Below are 16,128 nucleotides of genomic sequence, written 5' to 3'. Positions count from 1 at the left end.
GGAGGTGAATATTTAATCTAGAAGCATGCCAACTGAATATTTGTTTGCAGGTAAATATTTTCCTTGGTCAAACTGAAAATTTCTATCCTGATCTGTATTGTCTGAGATAAATTCCAGCCTATATCCAATTTGACAGCTATGCTCTTCCTAAGGGACATGTCTTTGCCTTAGCTTTAATTATTAAAGGCTAATTAGAAAAAGGAAAAAAAGTCTTTCCTACTGACACCAGACAAGCTGCCTAACAGCACTTGTACCCCATATGTTAAAAGGAAATGCTAGTTGTTTAATGCTGAATTAGGAATTAATTTTTAGCTTTGGCAAGAAATGGGCAATTAGAGGTATGTACAATGACACTTGTGCACAAAACAAATCACGATTAAAGGCAGAAAAGTTCCTATGGCAAAGTATATCACTACAGGATGCTTATTAAAAAAAAAAGCTATACCCAAAACCCTCACCAGAAATACCCTACTGTTAGTATAAAGCCTAAAGCTCCATTAAATAAAGCAAGAATGAGCATGTATAGCCCAACAAAAAGAAGAAAAAAAAGATACTTTCTATAACTTAATCTCAGGCATTTCCATACTTGTTACTAGTGCAAAGTTGCTAAAAGCCCTCAAGGCTGAAGTTAGAAATTTCACAGGAACAAAGCACTTGTTGATTCTCCATCATACCAGTTTCTTATCACTCTAACTTTACACCCAAGCCAACACACAGTCATTGGAAAACCTGATATAAAGGTGTATTAGGTTTAACCGTACAAGTAGGAATCAAGTTTTAAATCAACAAAACACACTACCCCGCTACGAATAGTCAAAGCCATGTTTTCTTTTAATTAAAAATGCCAACTCTTATACAGCAAAATGATCAGTCTTTTATCAAGATTTTAGAAAAAATAATTTCCTAAGACACAGAAGAAAGTTAAAATAGAACATATGCATTCAGAAAAGAATGCATTTCTTGCATCTTATTTTCTTATATTTCTATACAAATCTCAAAGGTAAGTCCATTATGTCCCACTCCCTTTGGAACTTCAAGATAAGCCTCAAGCTAAAGTTTGAGACACATTTTGTACAGACAATCACAGAAACTCCTGTTAAAAGCCATTAAAGTCAGTGGAAATGTTGGTCACATAAACCTCTACATATTGGTAACAAAGCTCCAAGCTATAGCCATTAAAAATGCTGTTCTTTTGAACTTTGTTCTGAAGACAAACAGCTAAACATTAGCTTTTCTTCTGTACAGTAAAAATCCTTGCAAGCCTGCAAAAAAGTCAGATAAAGCACTAAAGATGCTAACATTTCCAATTTACCCTCCCCTCTTTCTTGAGGGTTGCAACATCTTGAATTCTAAACCAAATGCTTTGAATTCTGAAGCAGATGAAGTACAGTGCACATTGCTCACGTTAACAAAGCACACTATAGCAAGGTCATTCTTTTCTTCCACTAAATGCCCATAGAAATCTACGCATTAAGTGCTTGCTTTTTTTTTGTTTAAAGAAAACTTTTCTGTAGACCACCATATTTTCGGCCGCACGTTTCACATGCAAGATGCTGCGTTTGTATCCAAATTGCACGGCATGAATCAGCAAACAAAGAACGGGGACTCGCTGATATCTGTTTCATTCGTAGTAAAACACCTCCACTCGGTGTACAAGAGGAACATGCTTTATCTCTCATAGGATTTCTTGGTTAGGGTTATTTGGTTGGTCTTTTTAAGTCCATATAGTTTTGGTAGCTACGGTCAGAACGCTACAATTAGTTACCTAATTCGCACTCAAGAGAGGCTGTTTTGAGGGCAGCTGTTTAAAGAAAGGAAATATGCACTGAAATATTTCATTTTTACTATGACACGGGTAAAAATAAAGGGAGAATGGAAAAAAAACCTTAGTTCTGAAGGGCAAAGACAGGTTCCCCAGGCAGAGAAAGCAGCAGCAGGCGCAGTTCTGCTCTCCCCACGCTGAACGAGCCTTTACTGCCGCCTGCCTGAGGCCCCGCGAGTCCCGCCGGGGCTTCCTCCGGCTCTTCCCTCGGAGAGCTTCAAGCCGAGAGGTCCAAAGGAAAGGCTGGACACGCCAGAGCCGCCCTTCCACGAGGGCTGCAAAAGGTCCCTCGCACCAAACTCTTCCCTGTCCCAGCCTCAGCCCCACACTGCTCCGAGCCTCCTGTCCAGCCAGCGTTAGCGTCATCTTTATCGCCCTGTCGCCTCCTCTGCTATCCACACGCTTTCCGATTTTATTTACTAGTCGTTCTTTTGTCAATTTCTCGCGGTGCGGATGGCGCACGGCAGCGAGCCCCTCCAGCCCCTGGGCAAGCACACCTTGCGGGCTGCTGACGGGGCCGCGGAGCCACTCTCACACCTCGCAGGGCAGAGCCTACCCCGGCGCTGACAGGCTTCCCTTTCTGCCCTGCAGGGATGGGAAATGCGGAGCGGAGCGCGCTGGGGATCATCCTGAGCAAGCCCTCCCGACGTGGTACTTTACCCGTGCAGAAGGTGGCGAGCGCCGAGGGGTCGCAGGCTGCGGCCAGGCAGGACAAGCCTTCCTCCATCCCCGCGGCCGCCAGCGGCGCCGAGCCGGCCCCGCCGCGCCTCAGCGAGAGCTCCCGAGCCCCGGCCCGGCTGGCGGGCACCCAGCACACGGTCCCGGGCCACCGAGCCCTGCTGGTCCCGCCGCCCGTCCCCCTGCCCCGGAGCCAGCGCGGGAGGTCGGGGGCGGGCCGGGCCGGGGCCCGGGGAGGGGCCGCCCGCAGGCGGCGGCCACGCGCTCGCGGCGGCTCCGGCCGGGGGCCGCGGCCCCCCGGGGCCTGCTCGGCCGGGAAGAGGAGCCCGCCGGGCTGCCTCCGAACGGGAAAGCAGCAGCTGCTCGCGCACGGGCAGGGTTCTGCACCCTCCCCACCGGGCACCGCAGCAGTCGGACACCGACCTCTCCGCCCCGGTGCCACCGCGCCGCACGGTGCTCACGGCCGGGGGCACAGCGCCGCACGGACACAGGCATCCGTCTGTCCCCCCTCGGGGCATAAAGAATCACCAGCACTGACTAACGACAATACCCTCGGCAGATGCAGATAAACCATTAGTGCTTCAAAGCATGTCTGTCTGTCAGAAACGGCACACATCTATCTATCGTCAGCCACAGCGCGACACGAGGAGTGACAGGAGCAGTGACACGGGAGTTCACACGGCGGGGAAAAAGGGGGCAGCAGTTCGCTCCAGTATTATACTGGAATATTTTTCACATGACATCGTTTCGAGACGAAAAAGCAATGACATCACTGGCAATATACTCATATCCATTATATGAAAACTAAGCAAAATATCACGGCTTAAAAGCAGCAGCTTTGCAAAGCTATCATTCTGTTCAGCAGAAGGGAACTCGTATTACAAATGCATTACAATCTATTTAATGTGATCATGATTTTGTCTGTCTTGCAAGACGAAGCACAGCCAGATGAGAACTAATGAATGCAACATGTGTTCATTCTTTTGGTAGCCGTGCCTGAAGCCAATTGGCAGGACGACTACAGCAAGATAAATGTCAAAACAAAACTATTTGTGAATATTGTACTGCATGTATTTTGACTCTTCTATCATACTTGAAATAGTTTATTATTTTCGAGATTTGCAAGCATATTAAATAACTCTGGATTAAAGTTTAGATTTCCAGAAAAGAGTGGGATAGTAAAAAAAAAAAAAGGGGGGGGGAGGGGAAGCCTGTGTCTCCATTCAAAAAACAAGGAGGGGCAGCACTTTTTTTCCACCATTAGAAACAGTTGATGATAAGGTTAACAGGTTCATAAGAAGACATATAATTAAGACAGCACACAATTGGTTTTGTGTGTTTTCCCCAGGATTAACAATCTACATAACTACAGTAGTATATTTCTTTTCCAACAGCTCCTGATCTACTGGAGGAATCGACCTCTGCAGTGATCTAAAAAAAGAGATGGCAGTCAGCTGAACACAGCTCTGCAGCATGAAGTCAGCCAGACAACTACTGTGATTAATAAAAGAGGATAGGACTAGGAAACTGCCTGGTGGAAGATGATAAAGCGTAAAAGGCAAGGGCACACAATAAAGGACCCTAATGAAGCCATGGGCCTCAACACACAGCTGTGGCACTGGGGTTGACCAAGAACCCACGTTCCCAACTTATCCCAACCCCTATGTTGCATCAAGTCATTGAACAATCTTAATTGCAAGACGAAACACTGAGTCTTATCTTGGGTGGGTTGGGCAGACAGACTAATTTAACACACACACTTTGGTCACCTTTCAAATTCAACATACTTCCCAATACAACTATGAATCCTTGGAAGAAATGACAGGCAGAATGCCCCATGAGGCCAAACAGACATTGTATGTACTAGTTAGATCAGTGCCAAGAGCAGAAAAAGGCTTGATTTGCAATCTTAAGTGGCCATTAGTGCTCTGAACAATGACACATTACATGCCACTGGCAAAAAGCATCCACTGTAGTTCACATCAATAAATTTCTTCCAGAATATATCAATTTTGAAGTAAGTAAATCAGATCATATTAAAAAGGTTAGGCTCTCTTAGTGTAAAATGAATATGAAACACTGCTATTTCTGGGTATCTTAAACAGAGCTTAGTGTCTGCTCCATCAAAAAAAAAAAGCATACAAGATGAGACAGAAGGAACCAAAGCAAATGTCAGAGTACCATCAGCATGATCCTCAGAAGTATAGTTTTTGAAATAAGATTTCAGAAGGCCTAGTGTATACAGCACACCCTGAAAATGGCAGAAGGACTCTCAACCCACCCATCTCTTGTTCCCTGCTCAGCTGAAGACTTGATCAAAATTCCTCAAATTACCTTTAAATCTCTCATGACAACCACCTTACCTTCTCATTAGGATTTTTCACTCTTTTGTCTCTGGCTCTTCTATCATACCTGTCCTTCTAAGCCACCTATCTTCAACAGCTATCTATCTCTACACTTTTCAAGCCTAAGCACTGTGTCAGGTCCCTCTTTCCTGCTGTTACTTAATATGAATGGTGGGTGATGAGGAAGTGCTTTTTTAAGTATTTTATATAGGCACAAATAATGAAAAAAAAAACCTTAAAATATGGCATATACCAAAATAAAACACATACACAATGTATTTCCTTAGGAAAAAACTCTCAGATTATTAGCAGTGCAAAGTGCATTGCTACACTATGAAAAAAACTAACACTGTTCAATCTAACAAAAAAAAAAAAAGCCTGTTAAAGACCAGGAATGGAGCTCTGTACACTGTACAAGTACAGATTAGTTCATTTCTTGTTTATCCCCAACATACATATATTTAGGAACACCACACATCTGGTGTTGTTTAGAACAGTGAACGTCTCAGACTGCAGCAGCACCAGTAAAAAAGGAATGATTTTAGACATACTTCAGATTTTCAGGAGTCAAAAAAACACTCCAATGTTCCTTTTCTTCAGAGGAGGGAGCAAATGGCTCCTCTTTTTGAACACAGCCATAGGAAGGCATGAACTCTTCAGAGTCACCACTTGCATGTGAAGAGAAGGACAAAGCAGGTCCCTGTGGGTCCCTTCTCAAAAATTACCTTCCAGTCACCCAGAACTAACTGAGTAAATCAGAGGTGTCCCCACCAAAGTCACCATGTCCTCAGCTGCAGAACAGACTCCTGCACTCAGGATATCTTTAGTACTGAAAGAAAGAAAAAAAAAAAAAGGAGAGAGGAAGATTATCTATTGGGCTTCCTTGGCAAATGATATTGCTCCTAAGAAAGCACCTACCATACGAAATTTGGAAATTGGTTTTCACGGAAATAGGGTTTCTTAATTTCCTTCAGATTTAGGATATTTCAGATCCAAGAGTTGCTACATGAGGCAATCACAGTGTTATACTCCATCCAGAAAATTACTGGAAACTCTCCCTGGTTATCTTTTATTCATAAAACCTGTAATTGTACCTAAACATCACAAAGTGGTAACTGTAGTGACACTAGTTTAATGCTTGTCTTGCTGTTCAACTGCAAGAGGGCAGCACTAGTTAATTTTGTTCCCTCATATATAGCAAAATGAGCCTTCAATTATTTTGCTTTCTTCTTTCTGAAAAGAAACTGCAGCAATTGTTTCAGTTGGCAATTAACCTCATTGCCATATAGTATCACCCTTCAGCAGCTGCCTTCATTAGCTTTACCCCACAGAAAAGAGAGAACAAAAGTAATTTCTTTAATAACCACCCAATTCCTAAAGCCTTCTATTGCTTTATCTTTAGGAGGAAAAAGTTTCTTTCAGTTTGCTTTTAAATTCATGTTATATCTGCTATCAGCTAGCAAGCACAACAGACCAAAACCATCTCATAAGTGAGACAAAGTAATTAAACACACTTTGGTTAAGGATGCCCATTGCATCAAATCTGTTTCCAGCAGTACTTGTGAGGTTTTCAGAGCCTGGTTAGTAAGCTAAAAAGGACAAGGATGATCTAGCAGGACCCAGTGCTCCCACTAACACCTGTGGGATGTGGCAGCTTCTGCTCACTCTTCTTCACTCCAGGCACTGTAATAAACCCTAATAAGGTTCCATTCCCTGAAGCATCAATTCCAAGAGTGATGAAAAGCAGGACCTTTAACTAGGATTAAGGTCACTTAGAGTTGGCATACAGCAGCATTACTGCTAAAATAAGTATCCCTGCCCTTCTCCTGCATCCTTCCCATTCTCATCCTGCTCCTGCCAACACAGCTCATGGGGCTGCACAAGGAAGCACACCAGGAGACTGAACAGCATGAAACTTAACTCATCAATATCAAAACAGGGAAACTCACCAGGCCAGTCATATGGTGTATGGCACAATGAGCCATGCTGCAGCAGCAGGGAGGTGGCAGCACCCTCTGGAAAGAGTGGTGGGAATAGTGTCTGTCAACAGCAGCTCTGCCCGTGGATGACTTAAGGAGATTGTGAAACAGCTACATTTGTAAATCACACTTCATTGCCAGAAAACCGAGCAAAATAAAAACTGATACAGAAGAGAGTGAAGTCCCCAGGCAAGCAGTGCAAGGGCAGCATGCCGCAGAGAGCACACAGCAGTGCCTGAGGCCCTTCCTGTATCACCCCTTACTAGATTAAACTGAGCTCCTTCATCCTATGGCATTTTTCTCAAATGAGCATGCACAAAACACAAGGAACAAGAGGTGTACACTGGATCATAAAATTTGTCCTGAGGCTGTCCTCAACTAAACCATATTCAGCTTGAAACGAAACCATACTAAACCTAGATCAACCAGCCTAAGAAAGTGATCTGAATGGGAAAATTTATTTTATATTTGTTGTCCAAAAACACATTGCCTGTTTCGAAAAAGAAAACCTGCAGACAACACAGAGCCCTCCAAATGCAAATGCCTGTTTTAAGAATAACCACAGGAATGCCTATTTTTGTCAGGGGGTTTGCCACTGCAGCAGCTGTACCAACACAACGGAGGTGGTGGCAGGCTGATGTGGAGTGTAGGAAGGGTGGCAATGTGTAAGGCTGGTATTTCCCTGAGCTTAACACCAAACCACAGCTGTAGCATGCCTTCCGCTGCCTGCCTGGAGCACTTGCACAGCAGACTGCTTGCAGCTGCCTTCCTGCCTATCCAGTAGACAAGATGAAAAAGTGTTAAACCTAAAACACAGGCACAAAAAGGTTTTTCCTCCTGAAAATTCGTGTTGGGCATAAGTTCCAGACCACAGTTCGGACCACATAACCTAGGTAGTGGCCCATGAAAATGTGCAAACGTGTCCATGAGGAAACGAAGAGTCTGAAGAGTAGCATCCTTGTTAGATACAGCCTGTATCTTTGTGGAGGTAATCACAGTTTCATCTTCAATCAAGAGCTGAGCTTCAAACACAGAAGATTTGCATAAGTGGTATTTTTTAAAGTACAGGTAAATTGTACAAGGTTGTTTTATATGACTCATTTCCATTCTCTGAAAGTGATCAGCAAAAGTTTTAATAATAACAACTAACTGGTGGTCTTAGTTACATCAAAGCTATGGTTATGGACGAGCTATGGTGAAATGACTGCTATCTAATTATTTAGCTTATGCCAACAGAAAGACAAATATTGCTTCTGCCATGCAGAATTGAGGAAACAGCAGTGCAGAGACTATCTATGAACTGTTGTCCAATAAAGCACTTTAAAAATAAAATATCTAATTCTAGAAATACGACACTGCTTAAGAGTTGCATATCCTTTCAGAAAATGATTAAATGTCATTCTTGCAGGTAAAAACATCTCCAGATGCTGGCTGTTTCCATTAACATGTTGCTGCAATTGTGACTATTTTTACTGCTGTTAAAAGTAGTAAAAAATAAACAAGGAGTTATAAAACCAAGAGAATTTGAAAGAGCACACTATTTATGACAGACACCAACAAGTTTCTCATTTACTACCCATTCTGAAATGCTGAGAAGGTAGAAAAGCCTTTATGAAAAAAAACCCGACCAAAAACCACAATCCTTCCCACAAAACCAGTTCTGATTAAGGGATGGACAGAGGGCTTGCACTGTGGATGACCAGCTCAGCTGTGCACTGGGGTGACATGTGACTGCACTGCCATCACCCCACCCCATCCCGAAGGACAGCTCAGACATATGGCAAGCCATGTAGAAGAGGGACAAACCTCACAGGTGCCAGTCTGGCTTCATCTACACTGATAGGAACAGCTTTTGGCTTCCAGATTTCTGCACAGCCAGCATAACCCAAATCTTCCACCTGAGGGGTGGGGTGATCGTCTCCATTTGTGATCTCACAGCATCTCTTATTTAAATGTTACCTAGTACATGCAAATATGATGTAGGTGTCAGACCTTAAGGTATTACTCCGCTTCAGAGTCTGACCTTATCAAAAGATCATTTACAGCCACACAGTTTTGACATATTATATACAGCAGCTGTACTGCCCATAAATTAATTACCCTTCTGATGGCACAGACTACCAAACAAAGTGGTTTAAAGGGAATCTGTAGGAACAGCTTTATATCCATGTCATTCCTTTAAATTTAGTTGACAACAAGATTTTTGTACTCTTAAGGAAAATGGGTCACACTAATACACATCATGTTTTATTTACAAATGTAGGATTGAACTATTGTGAAATCCCCAGGCAGGGTTTACGACCTATGCTGTTGGAAAAACACACAAGATATACATTTGTGTTTTTTCAAAAAGGCAAGTGTGGAAATTCCTGTTTACTTCTCTTGCTTTTCAGTAGTGTTCTCAGTATCCTAAAACTTGGTGAATATAAAATGCGAAGAACAAGCCATGCTATTTCCACAAACTGCTTGTTAAAAAATTGTCTTTAGAAGGAATCACATTGATCCACACACAGAAATCAAAAGAGACCTTTCAACTAACTTAAAAATAAAATCTGCCAGACTAAAAGTCATGTTTACTTGAAAGCCTGAGTAACACTATGGACATTAACATATGGACATTCTTCCTTCCTGTAGGAATAGTAGTATTACAAAAAACCTGGCACAATTGACACCTTTGCCAGCCTCTCTCTCTCTGGAGAGTAACCAAAGGACAGTAAGAGACAAGAGTAATGGCACCCCACCATTTTAACTGGTAGCTCTTTCACAGGAGTTGAGACCAAGGTCAACTCTTGACTACAGAAGTGTGTTGGTATTGCCAGGAAATAAACATTCAATAGGTCAGAAAAAATAATTTCTTCCTCTGGATCACCAATCTTGTTATGACAGCTAAAGGTCAAAGCAAGGAGCAAACAGGCTAATTTCAAAGAAGGAGAAAGAGAGAGAGGGAACTGTGATGTGCAGTAGAGGTCTAAGGGATCTGACCGACTAAACAGCTGTGTCAAGACAAGGACACACCATTCTACAGGGGAAAAACATCACACAACAAAAAATGGAGAAGGTCCTTGATGGCTTTAAGAAATGCAGTTGTATTTTTCAAGAATCCAGCTTACCAAAGATTCAGAGACTGACTAAAGGTCAGAAGCAGCAGGAATTTGATGATATCATATTACCTAAGAGGCATTTCTACACACTGTGGAACCACCAACCCCAACATATGATCAAGCTCACTATGTCCTTACTTCACCACAGGAAACTCCAGTACTCCAGATCTGCCTAGTTACCGTCATGTAATAAGAGCTGAAAAACAAGAGAACAATCTAGAACACACTGAAATCACAAGTTTTATAGCCTCAAAATAAGAGTTTACTCATCTATTCCTTGAGATGGATGAAGTTCATGAGCTAAGTGAATAGAATACTAGGAATCACAGGGTTACAACTAAAAGCAACTTTGCTAGCAAAAGACACAACAGTACTGACTGCTCTAAGCTCCCAGCATCTTAGGATAAGGAATAAACTATATATTTGCATACAAAGTAAACTAAAATAATAAAAAAATATTTTTGTGCACTTTTTTTTTAGTACAGACTACAGAAGCATTTGCTTTTTTTAATATGCAAGAGTTTGAAGTTCACAGTATTCATCTAACTAGCTGCTAATATGTAGGTTTATACAATGAATCACAGAATGGTCTGGGTTGGAAGGCACTTCAAAGCCATTTAGTTCCACCCCCTACCATGGGCAGGGACACCTTCCACTAGACCAGGTTCCCCAGAGCTCCATCCAACCTGGCCTTGGACACTTCTAGGGATGGGACATCCACAGCTTCTCTGGGCAACCTGTGCAAGTGCCTCACCACTCTCACAGCAAAATATTTCTTCCAAATACTGAATCTATACTCTCAATTTGAATCCATTCCCCCTTGTCCTGTCACTATTGGCTCTTGTAAAAAAGTCCCTCTCCATTGTTCCTGTAGGCTCCCTTCGGTTACTGGAAGATTACAATTATGTCACCCCAAAAACTTCTCATTTCCATGCTGAACAATCCCAAATCACCTAGCCTTTCCTCATAGGGGAGTAATGAGCACAAGATTTTTAGGCAGAAACCTGACAAACACCTTCACACATAACTTCTTTTAATCCAAGTTTGTGGGATTGTGTGTGTTTCTTTTTTAACACCAAGTTCTGAACATACAATTTCCATTTGAAATAGAAGCTACAAAATGGTCTACAAGTACTTTCATATCAGCTTGCACCACGTTTAAAGCACTCCACAAAACCAAATGGAGAATTACAGAACTCTTAAATGCACATGGTTACACAGATTTTAAATTATGGACATAATAAAGCATCATTACATTTACAGTCTATGATGCTCTCCAGTATTCCAAATTTTTAAAGTAAGCGACACCTGACCTCAAGACAGTCTTGAGATATAAAAGATGTCCAAACCTTAGTAAAATGATCTAAATTAGTTAGCAGATTTTTTTTCAAATCATACACACTAGAGGTTACATCTGACCATTGAATGATTCAGTCCAATATACAAGTTCCCCAAAAAATGCACATTCCTCTTTTTTTCTGTCCTCAGGCCAAAAGAATTTGTAGAATGTTCAAGAAGTTTTAGTCAAAACAAGATAAGAAGACAAACAGTAACAATTTATCAGCAGATCTGTAATCACCACAGAAGCTTATAGGACGCTGAGCAACAGACAATGTTACAATTTCAGTGTAACTTTTATTTAGTAGCAATGTTTTTTGCCTGCTACCTCTATAAACAGGAAGACTCAGCTATTTCCTTCAACTAACTGCTAGTGATTTAGTATCTTAACACAGCCCACAGGAAAATCTGCTTGAAAGTAACAAACCTGCAATGCTGGACATTTTATTCTATTTCTCCACGGCCTGTACCTACAGCATGAATATGTGCTGATTTTTTGGGTTGTTTGTTTCTGAGGGTTTTTCCTACACAAATGAAGGCTTCTACAGGAAAGCATGCACTACCAAATTATACTGAAGGACATCAGAACAAAAGGAATGGCATTAGACAGTGATAAGAAGATGGGCTTAAATACCGAGAAAACTCCAGTCCTCATTCCTGAAGTTTTCACTAAGTGTTGCATGTTTCTTTAGGCATCATTTGAGGATGCATCCCACTGGCAATGTAACAGATTTGAAGTATGCTCTTCCCCATCAAACACACAGTTTTTCACTATTCTGTCAAACTGGTCAATATTCTGCCACATCCTATGAAAATAAAGCATAAAATTTTACTACAGCAACTATAGGAATTAATGAATTGTTGCAAGTCACTTTTGCAGCTTTCCTACACTTATATAGCACAGACATAACAAACTTGCATAGACACATTTGTATTGCAGAACTAACCCTCAAAACCACCTTGTTGAAGGTCTGTCACCCTGCAAGGTGGCTCACAAGGAGGAAGCTTCTTCCAGCTCCTTTAAAACAAAGTTAAGAGAGAGCAATTGAGGACTGCAAATGACTATACTTCATATATTTCAAGATTTTTCTTAACAGAAGATTTATAACTCAGTGTTTTTCTTTGCTAAGCTCTTGACAGAATTCAAATCACTCATTTTGTCTCACCAGAGGAGAATTACTTGATTTAATGAGTAACTCATTTGACGGGCAATCAAGCAAATGATTTTATCTGCTTCATTGCTATCAAGAGGTCAGCACTACCTTCCATTAAGGCAAATTACAGGTTTTCAAGCATACCTGCAATCAGATGAAATCAAGTTTATTCTTGCAGCATCCTCAAAGCCCATAGAGGATATGTGCATTGGAGGGACATGGGGAGAAGTGGAAAGAGGAGAATTAAATTAACCAATAATTTGGAGGAAGCATCTTACTGTTTTCACTGATGAAATCAGATCTATGGCATTAAAAAGTACACGAGAGAACATGGCTTATTTGCATTGTCTCCTTCCTTTTCTCATTTATAAACCAATTGCTATTCTTACGCAAGATAGGAAGGATCATTGGAAGGAATGTACAGCAAACAGTAAGCTGAGTTTGTAATCCAACCTTAATCGCCCACCTCAAGAGCCACACTAAGTGGTCTGCAATTATGCTACATCTGAGACCATTGAGCAAGGACATCACATGTAAACATCAATGTATGATGAGCACTTAGTCTACTTAAAGAAATTACTTTTTAAAAAATAAAAATAGCATTAATCTATAGTCGCCATAATGTTTAAATGTTAAAGAGCTGTTTATTTCCATGAAGCCCTCCAGTCTACAAGAATACAACTCAAAGCAATACCTTGGGCTGCCTGTACCCCATGCACACATATGTGGTGTAGAGCACCTTGATGCAGGTGGGGACAGCAGAGTGGCTTTCCAGCACAGGTCCACTCTCCTGCAGACACGATGGAGTCAGGCAGAGGCTGTGGGAATGGAGCCGACTGTTCCTGAAAACAGTCCAGAAAACACTTGTAGATAACTGCTTGCAAGGTACCACTCTCCACTGAAAGGATTAAGTGTGGAAATAGCATGTACTTGGCACAAACCTCTGAGTCAGGAGTTTCGTTTAGTTCATTAGCAAATTAGCAGTTTAAACTGGATTCACTGTTGGAAGATTTGATTTGGTAAGAAAGTCTTAGATCCTACTGCACAATTTAGCAGGGAGGAGCCTGGATGGCAGCTGTGCACTAGGAGGAAGGGGGGCACAGCTCTGAACACAGACCACCTTGTAAGTGAGGTGAGGGACAGGCTAAAAACCTGGCAGAAGCTCCAGCTGACTGAAAAGGGAACCAGGACTCACCTCCAGACTATTATACTTTATGCTCTGATACAATTTAACATAACATGGCAAATTTCAACAAGTGATTACAGTAGGTATCCTCGTAGCTACAAAAGTATTTAGAAAAACAACCTTTTATCAAAAAACACACCCTATTAGCATTTGGACAACTTGGGCTATATTAAATATTAAATGATGCTTTCACTGCTTTATATAAGGCATCAGCTTCCCAGTGACTTGAGTATCAGAGTTACTTTTGTAAAAAGAATGGTTATTAATATTGTTACTCCATCAGCTTAAAAAATTGCTTTTGCAAATTATTCAAGCACTTTGATTTCCCATACTGTTTTTCTAGGAGAAAAAGAAAAGTATAATAAATTCATAAAGATGACAAATCCAGTAGTATGCTGACTTAATTGAATTACAGAAAAAAACCCTGCTTTAGAGTACAGTACTAGATTTGCTTTTGAAATTATCTGTTGTTAAAAGAGAAGGAGTAGGGGAGGAGTCCCAGCCTCTTATTGAGAGGTGGTGGTGGGAGTTTATTCTACAGCTGCAAAAATATATTTCAATATTTGGTGTAGCTGAAGCAGAGCAAAGCCTCCCCTAGGTGGGTGAGGTGGTCCTTCTGTGCAGAGCCACTAGGTAGCAGTTTGAACAGGACAACCAGACAGTGCCAGGTTAAATTAACTATCTTTGTTTAGACTGTGTTCTGAAGACAACCTCAGAACCCAGCTTACTGTGAAAAAGGCAATTATTTTGACCACCAACACATCTGGAGCTGTACAAAGCCTCCTCTACCAGGAGGTTCAATTCCTGGATATGCATCTCTTAGTGATGTTCACTTCACTTTGGCTTACTTGAGAATTCATGACAAAAATGAACAAAAACCTCTTATTTTTATGGGCCATATCAATTGTTCCAATGCATGCTGATCCTATCTTCTACAAACAAAGCCAGGATTTAATTGCACTGGAGCATTAAGCAGAAAGCCTTTAAAACTCTTTTCTGTTTAACCTGTCTGAATTGCAAGTGGCTGTATCAGAAAGGACTGAAGCATGTGCCATTCTGAAAAATAACCTGCAGTGATATACATGGGTATGTGCAGTACCAAAGTCACTTCAAAACACATAAGCAATAAAAAAGAATTATGAGTTTGCCTTTCCAGCCTTCACAAATATTAGCACAATTTTAGGTTCATAAAAAAATGACCACATATCTTGCTCTAGGCATTGCTGACATTGCTGGATTATTCCCAGCAAATTTAGGAGGAGCTGCACAATGACAGCAAATCCACATGTCTGAATTATCAACGCAAAATTCCTAAAGTTCCAGTTTAAGCCAGACAAGACTGCGTATTTTTTGCTTCTATTCATTCTTCTAGATGTAAGCTGAAGCTTTGTGCCCATTACATTTTTGTAACTCCCTTGTAGATATTGAAAACAAAGAAGTAAAGCAAATAAAAAATAAACTCTTTTTTTTTTTTTTTTTTTTCCAAAATAAGAGTCAATTTTCCAATCCACTGGAAAATCCAGCAAGGTAGCAATTTATTAGCCATGCTGAACAAATCAGAGTCCACAATAGGACTCCAGACACACAAAGTGAAAACCAACACACAAACCACATGAAGACAAACCACCCTGCAAACCCTCCTAGTGATGGGATGGATTTCCTTACTTCAGCCAGTATTTAATTTCCCAAAGCTCACACTGACCAAGGCCCCCCCAAGGCACACTTGGCCTTGATTTTCCTGCAAAACAAGATGAGCTGCTTCCAGCTCTGTGCCAGACATGAACAACACACCAGCCCCATGGTGTCTCCAAAGCAAGGACAACCTCCTGGGGGAACCATGGAAGGAAAAGCCACAAATTCCTTGCACAAAGGGTCTATTTCCAAATTGCTCCAGGAATTTAGAAAATGACATTAAAATTGTTTACTCCTCTTTGACAATATGCACAAAGGTGCTAATTCCACAGATCTGGGAATAGAGAAGGTGTCATATTGGCATGTTTGACACTAAGGACCAGGCAGGAAATAAAATTTAGGGGATGTTAGCAAAGAGGGGAGAACAGATGGCCAACAAAATACCTTTATTTCCTTTCATCCTGTTTTTCCTTTTCTTGCCTATTTAAACCGTTAATTTTTGATGACAGGAACTGTTTTCAGGCTTTTACTATGCTAAAAGAGCTGCTTACATGAAGGAACATTTCTTTACTTTTTAATCTAGTAAATTTCTCCTAGTATTTCTGCCTAGAAACAAATCATCTTAGTCCAGGATTTTTCGCAAAATACATAATTCTAGTCCCACCTGTACATCAAAAGGCTGAAAAAAACAGATTTAAAATTTACACTTCATTTCACTCTCCAAAAGGACCTTGACAAAAGTGAAACCTACCCCTGGAACAGCAAAAATTAAAACCATTTATTTCAAATCCTTATTTTTTGTTTTTCTTTCTTCCTTAGTCTAAAAAACAGAGTTGGAAGATCTGGCAAGTAATCCTTCTTTTGTCAAGTGGCAAATAATAGAACTCAACAAG

General features: G+C 41.1%; 1 protein-coding gene across 4 annotated transcripts in view; it reads right to left on the bottom strand.

The window, feature by feature from the left end:
* Nucleotides 1-16,128, bottom strand: part of EML4 (EMAP like 4) — a 146,837-nt gene that overhangs the window by 84,558 nt on the left and 46,151 nt on the right. For 3 of the 4 annotated variants that reach the window (XM_053973341.1, XM_053973343.1, XM_053973344.1), the window contains exon 1: nucleotides 2,483-2,641. The exons of the other annotated variant lie outside the window; for it this stretch is intronic. In XM_053973341.1, coding sequence (XP_053829316.1) covers nucleotides 2,483-2,549 — 67 coding nt within the window. In that variant the 5' untranslated portion in view covers nucleotides 2,550-2,641. Of the gene's footprint in view, nucleotides 1-2,482; nucleotides 2,642-16,128 lie in introns of those variants that run through there. 4 annotated transcript variants of the gene reach the window in all.

This window comes from Vidua macroura, chromosome 3, assembly GCF_024509145.1.
Source record: "Vidua macroura isolate BioBank_ID:100142 chromosome 3, ASM2450914v1, whole genome shotgun sequence".
In the NCBI taxonomy this organism is placed as follows: Eukaryota; Metazoa; Chordata; class Aves; order Passeriformes; family Viduidae; genus Vidua; species Vidua macroura.
This window is presented reverse-complemented; position numbering and strand designations above follow the sequence as displayed.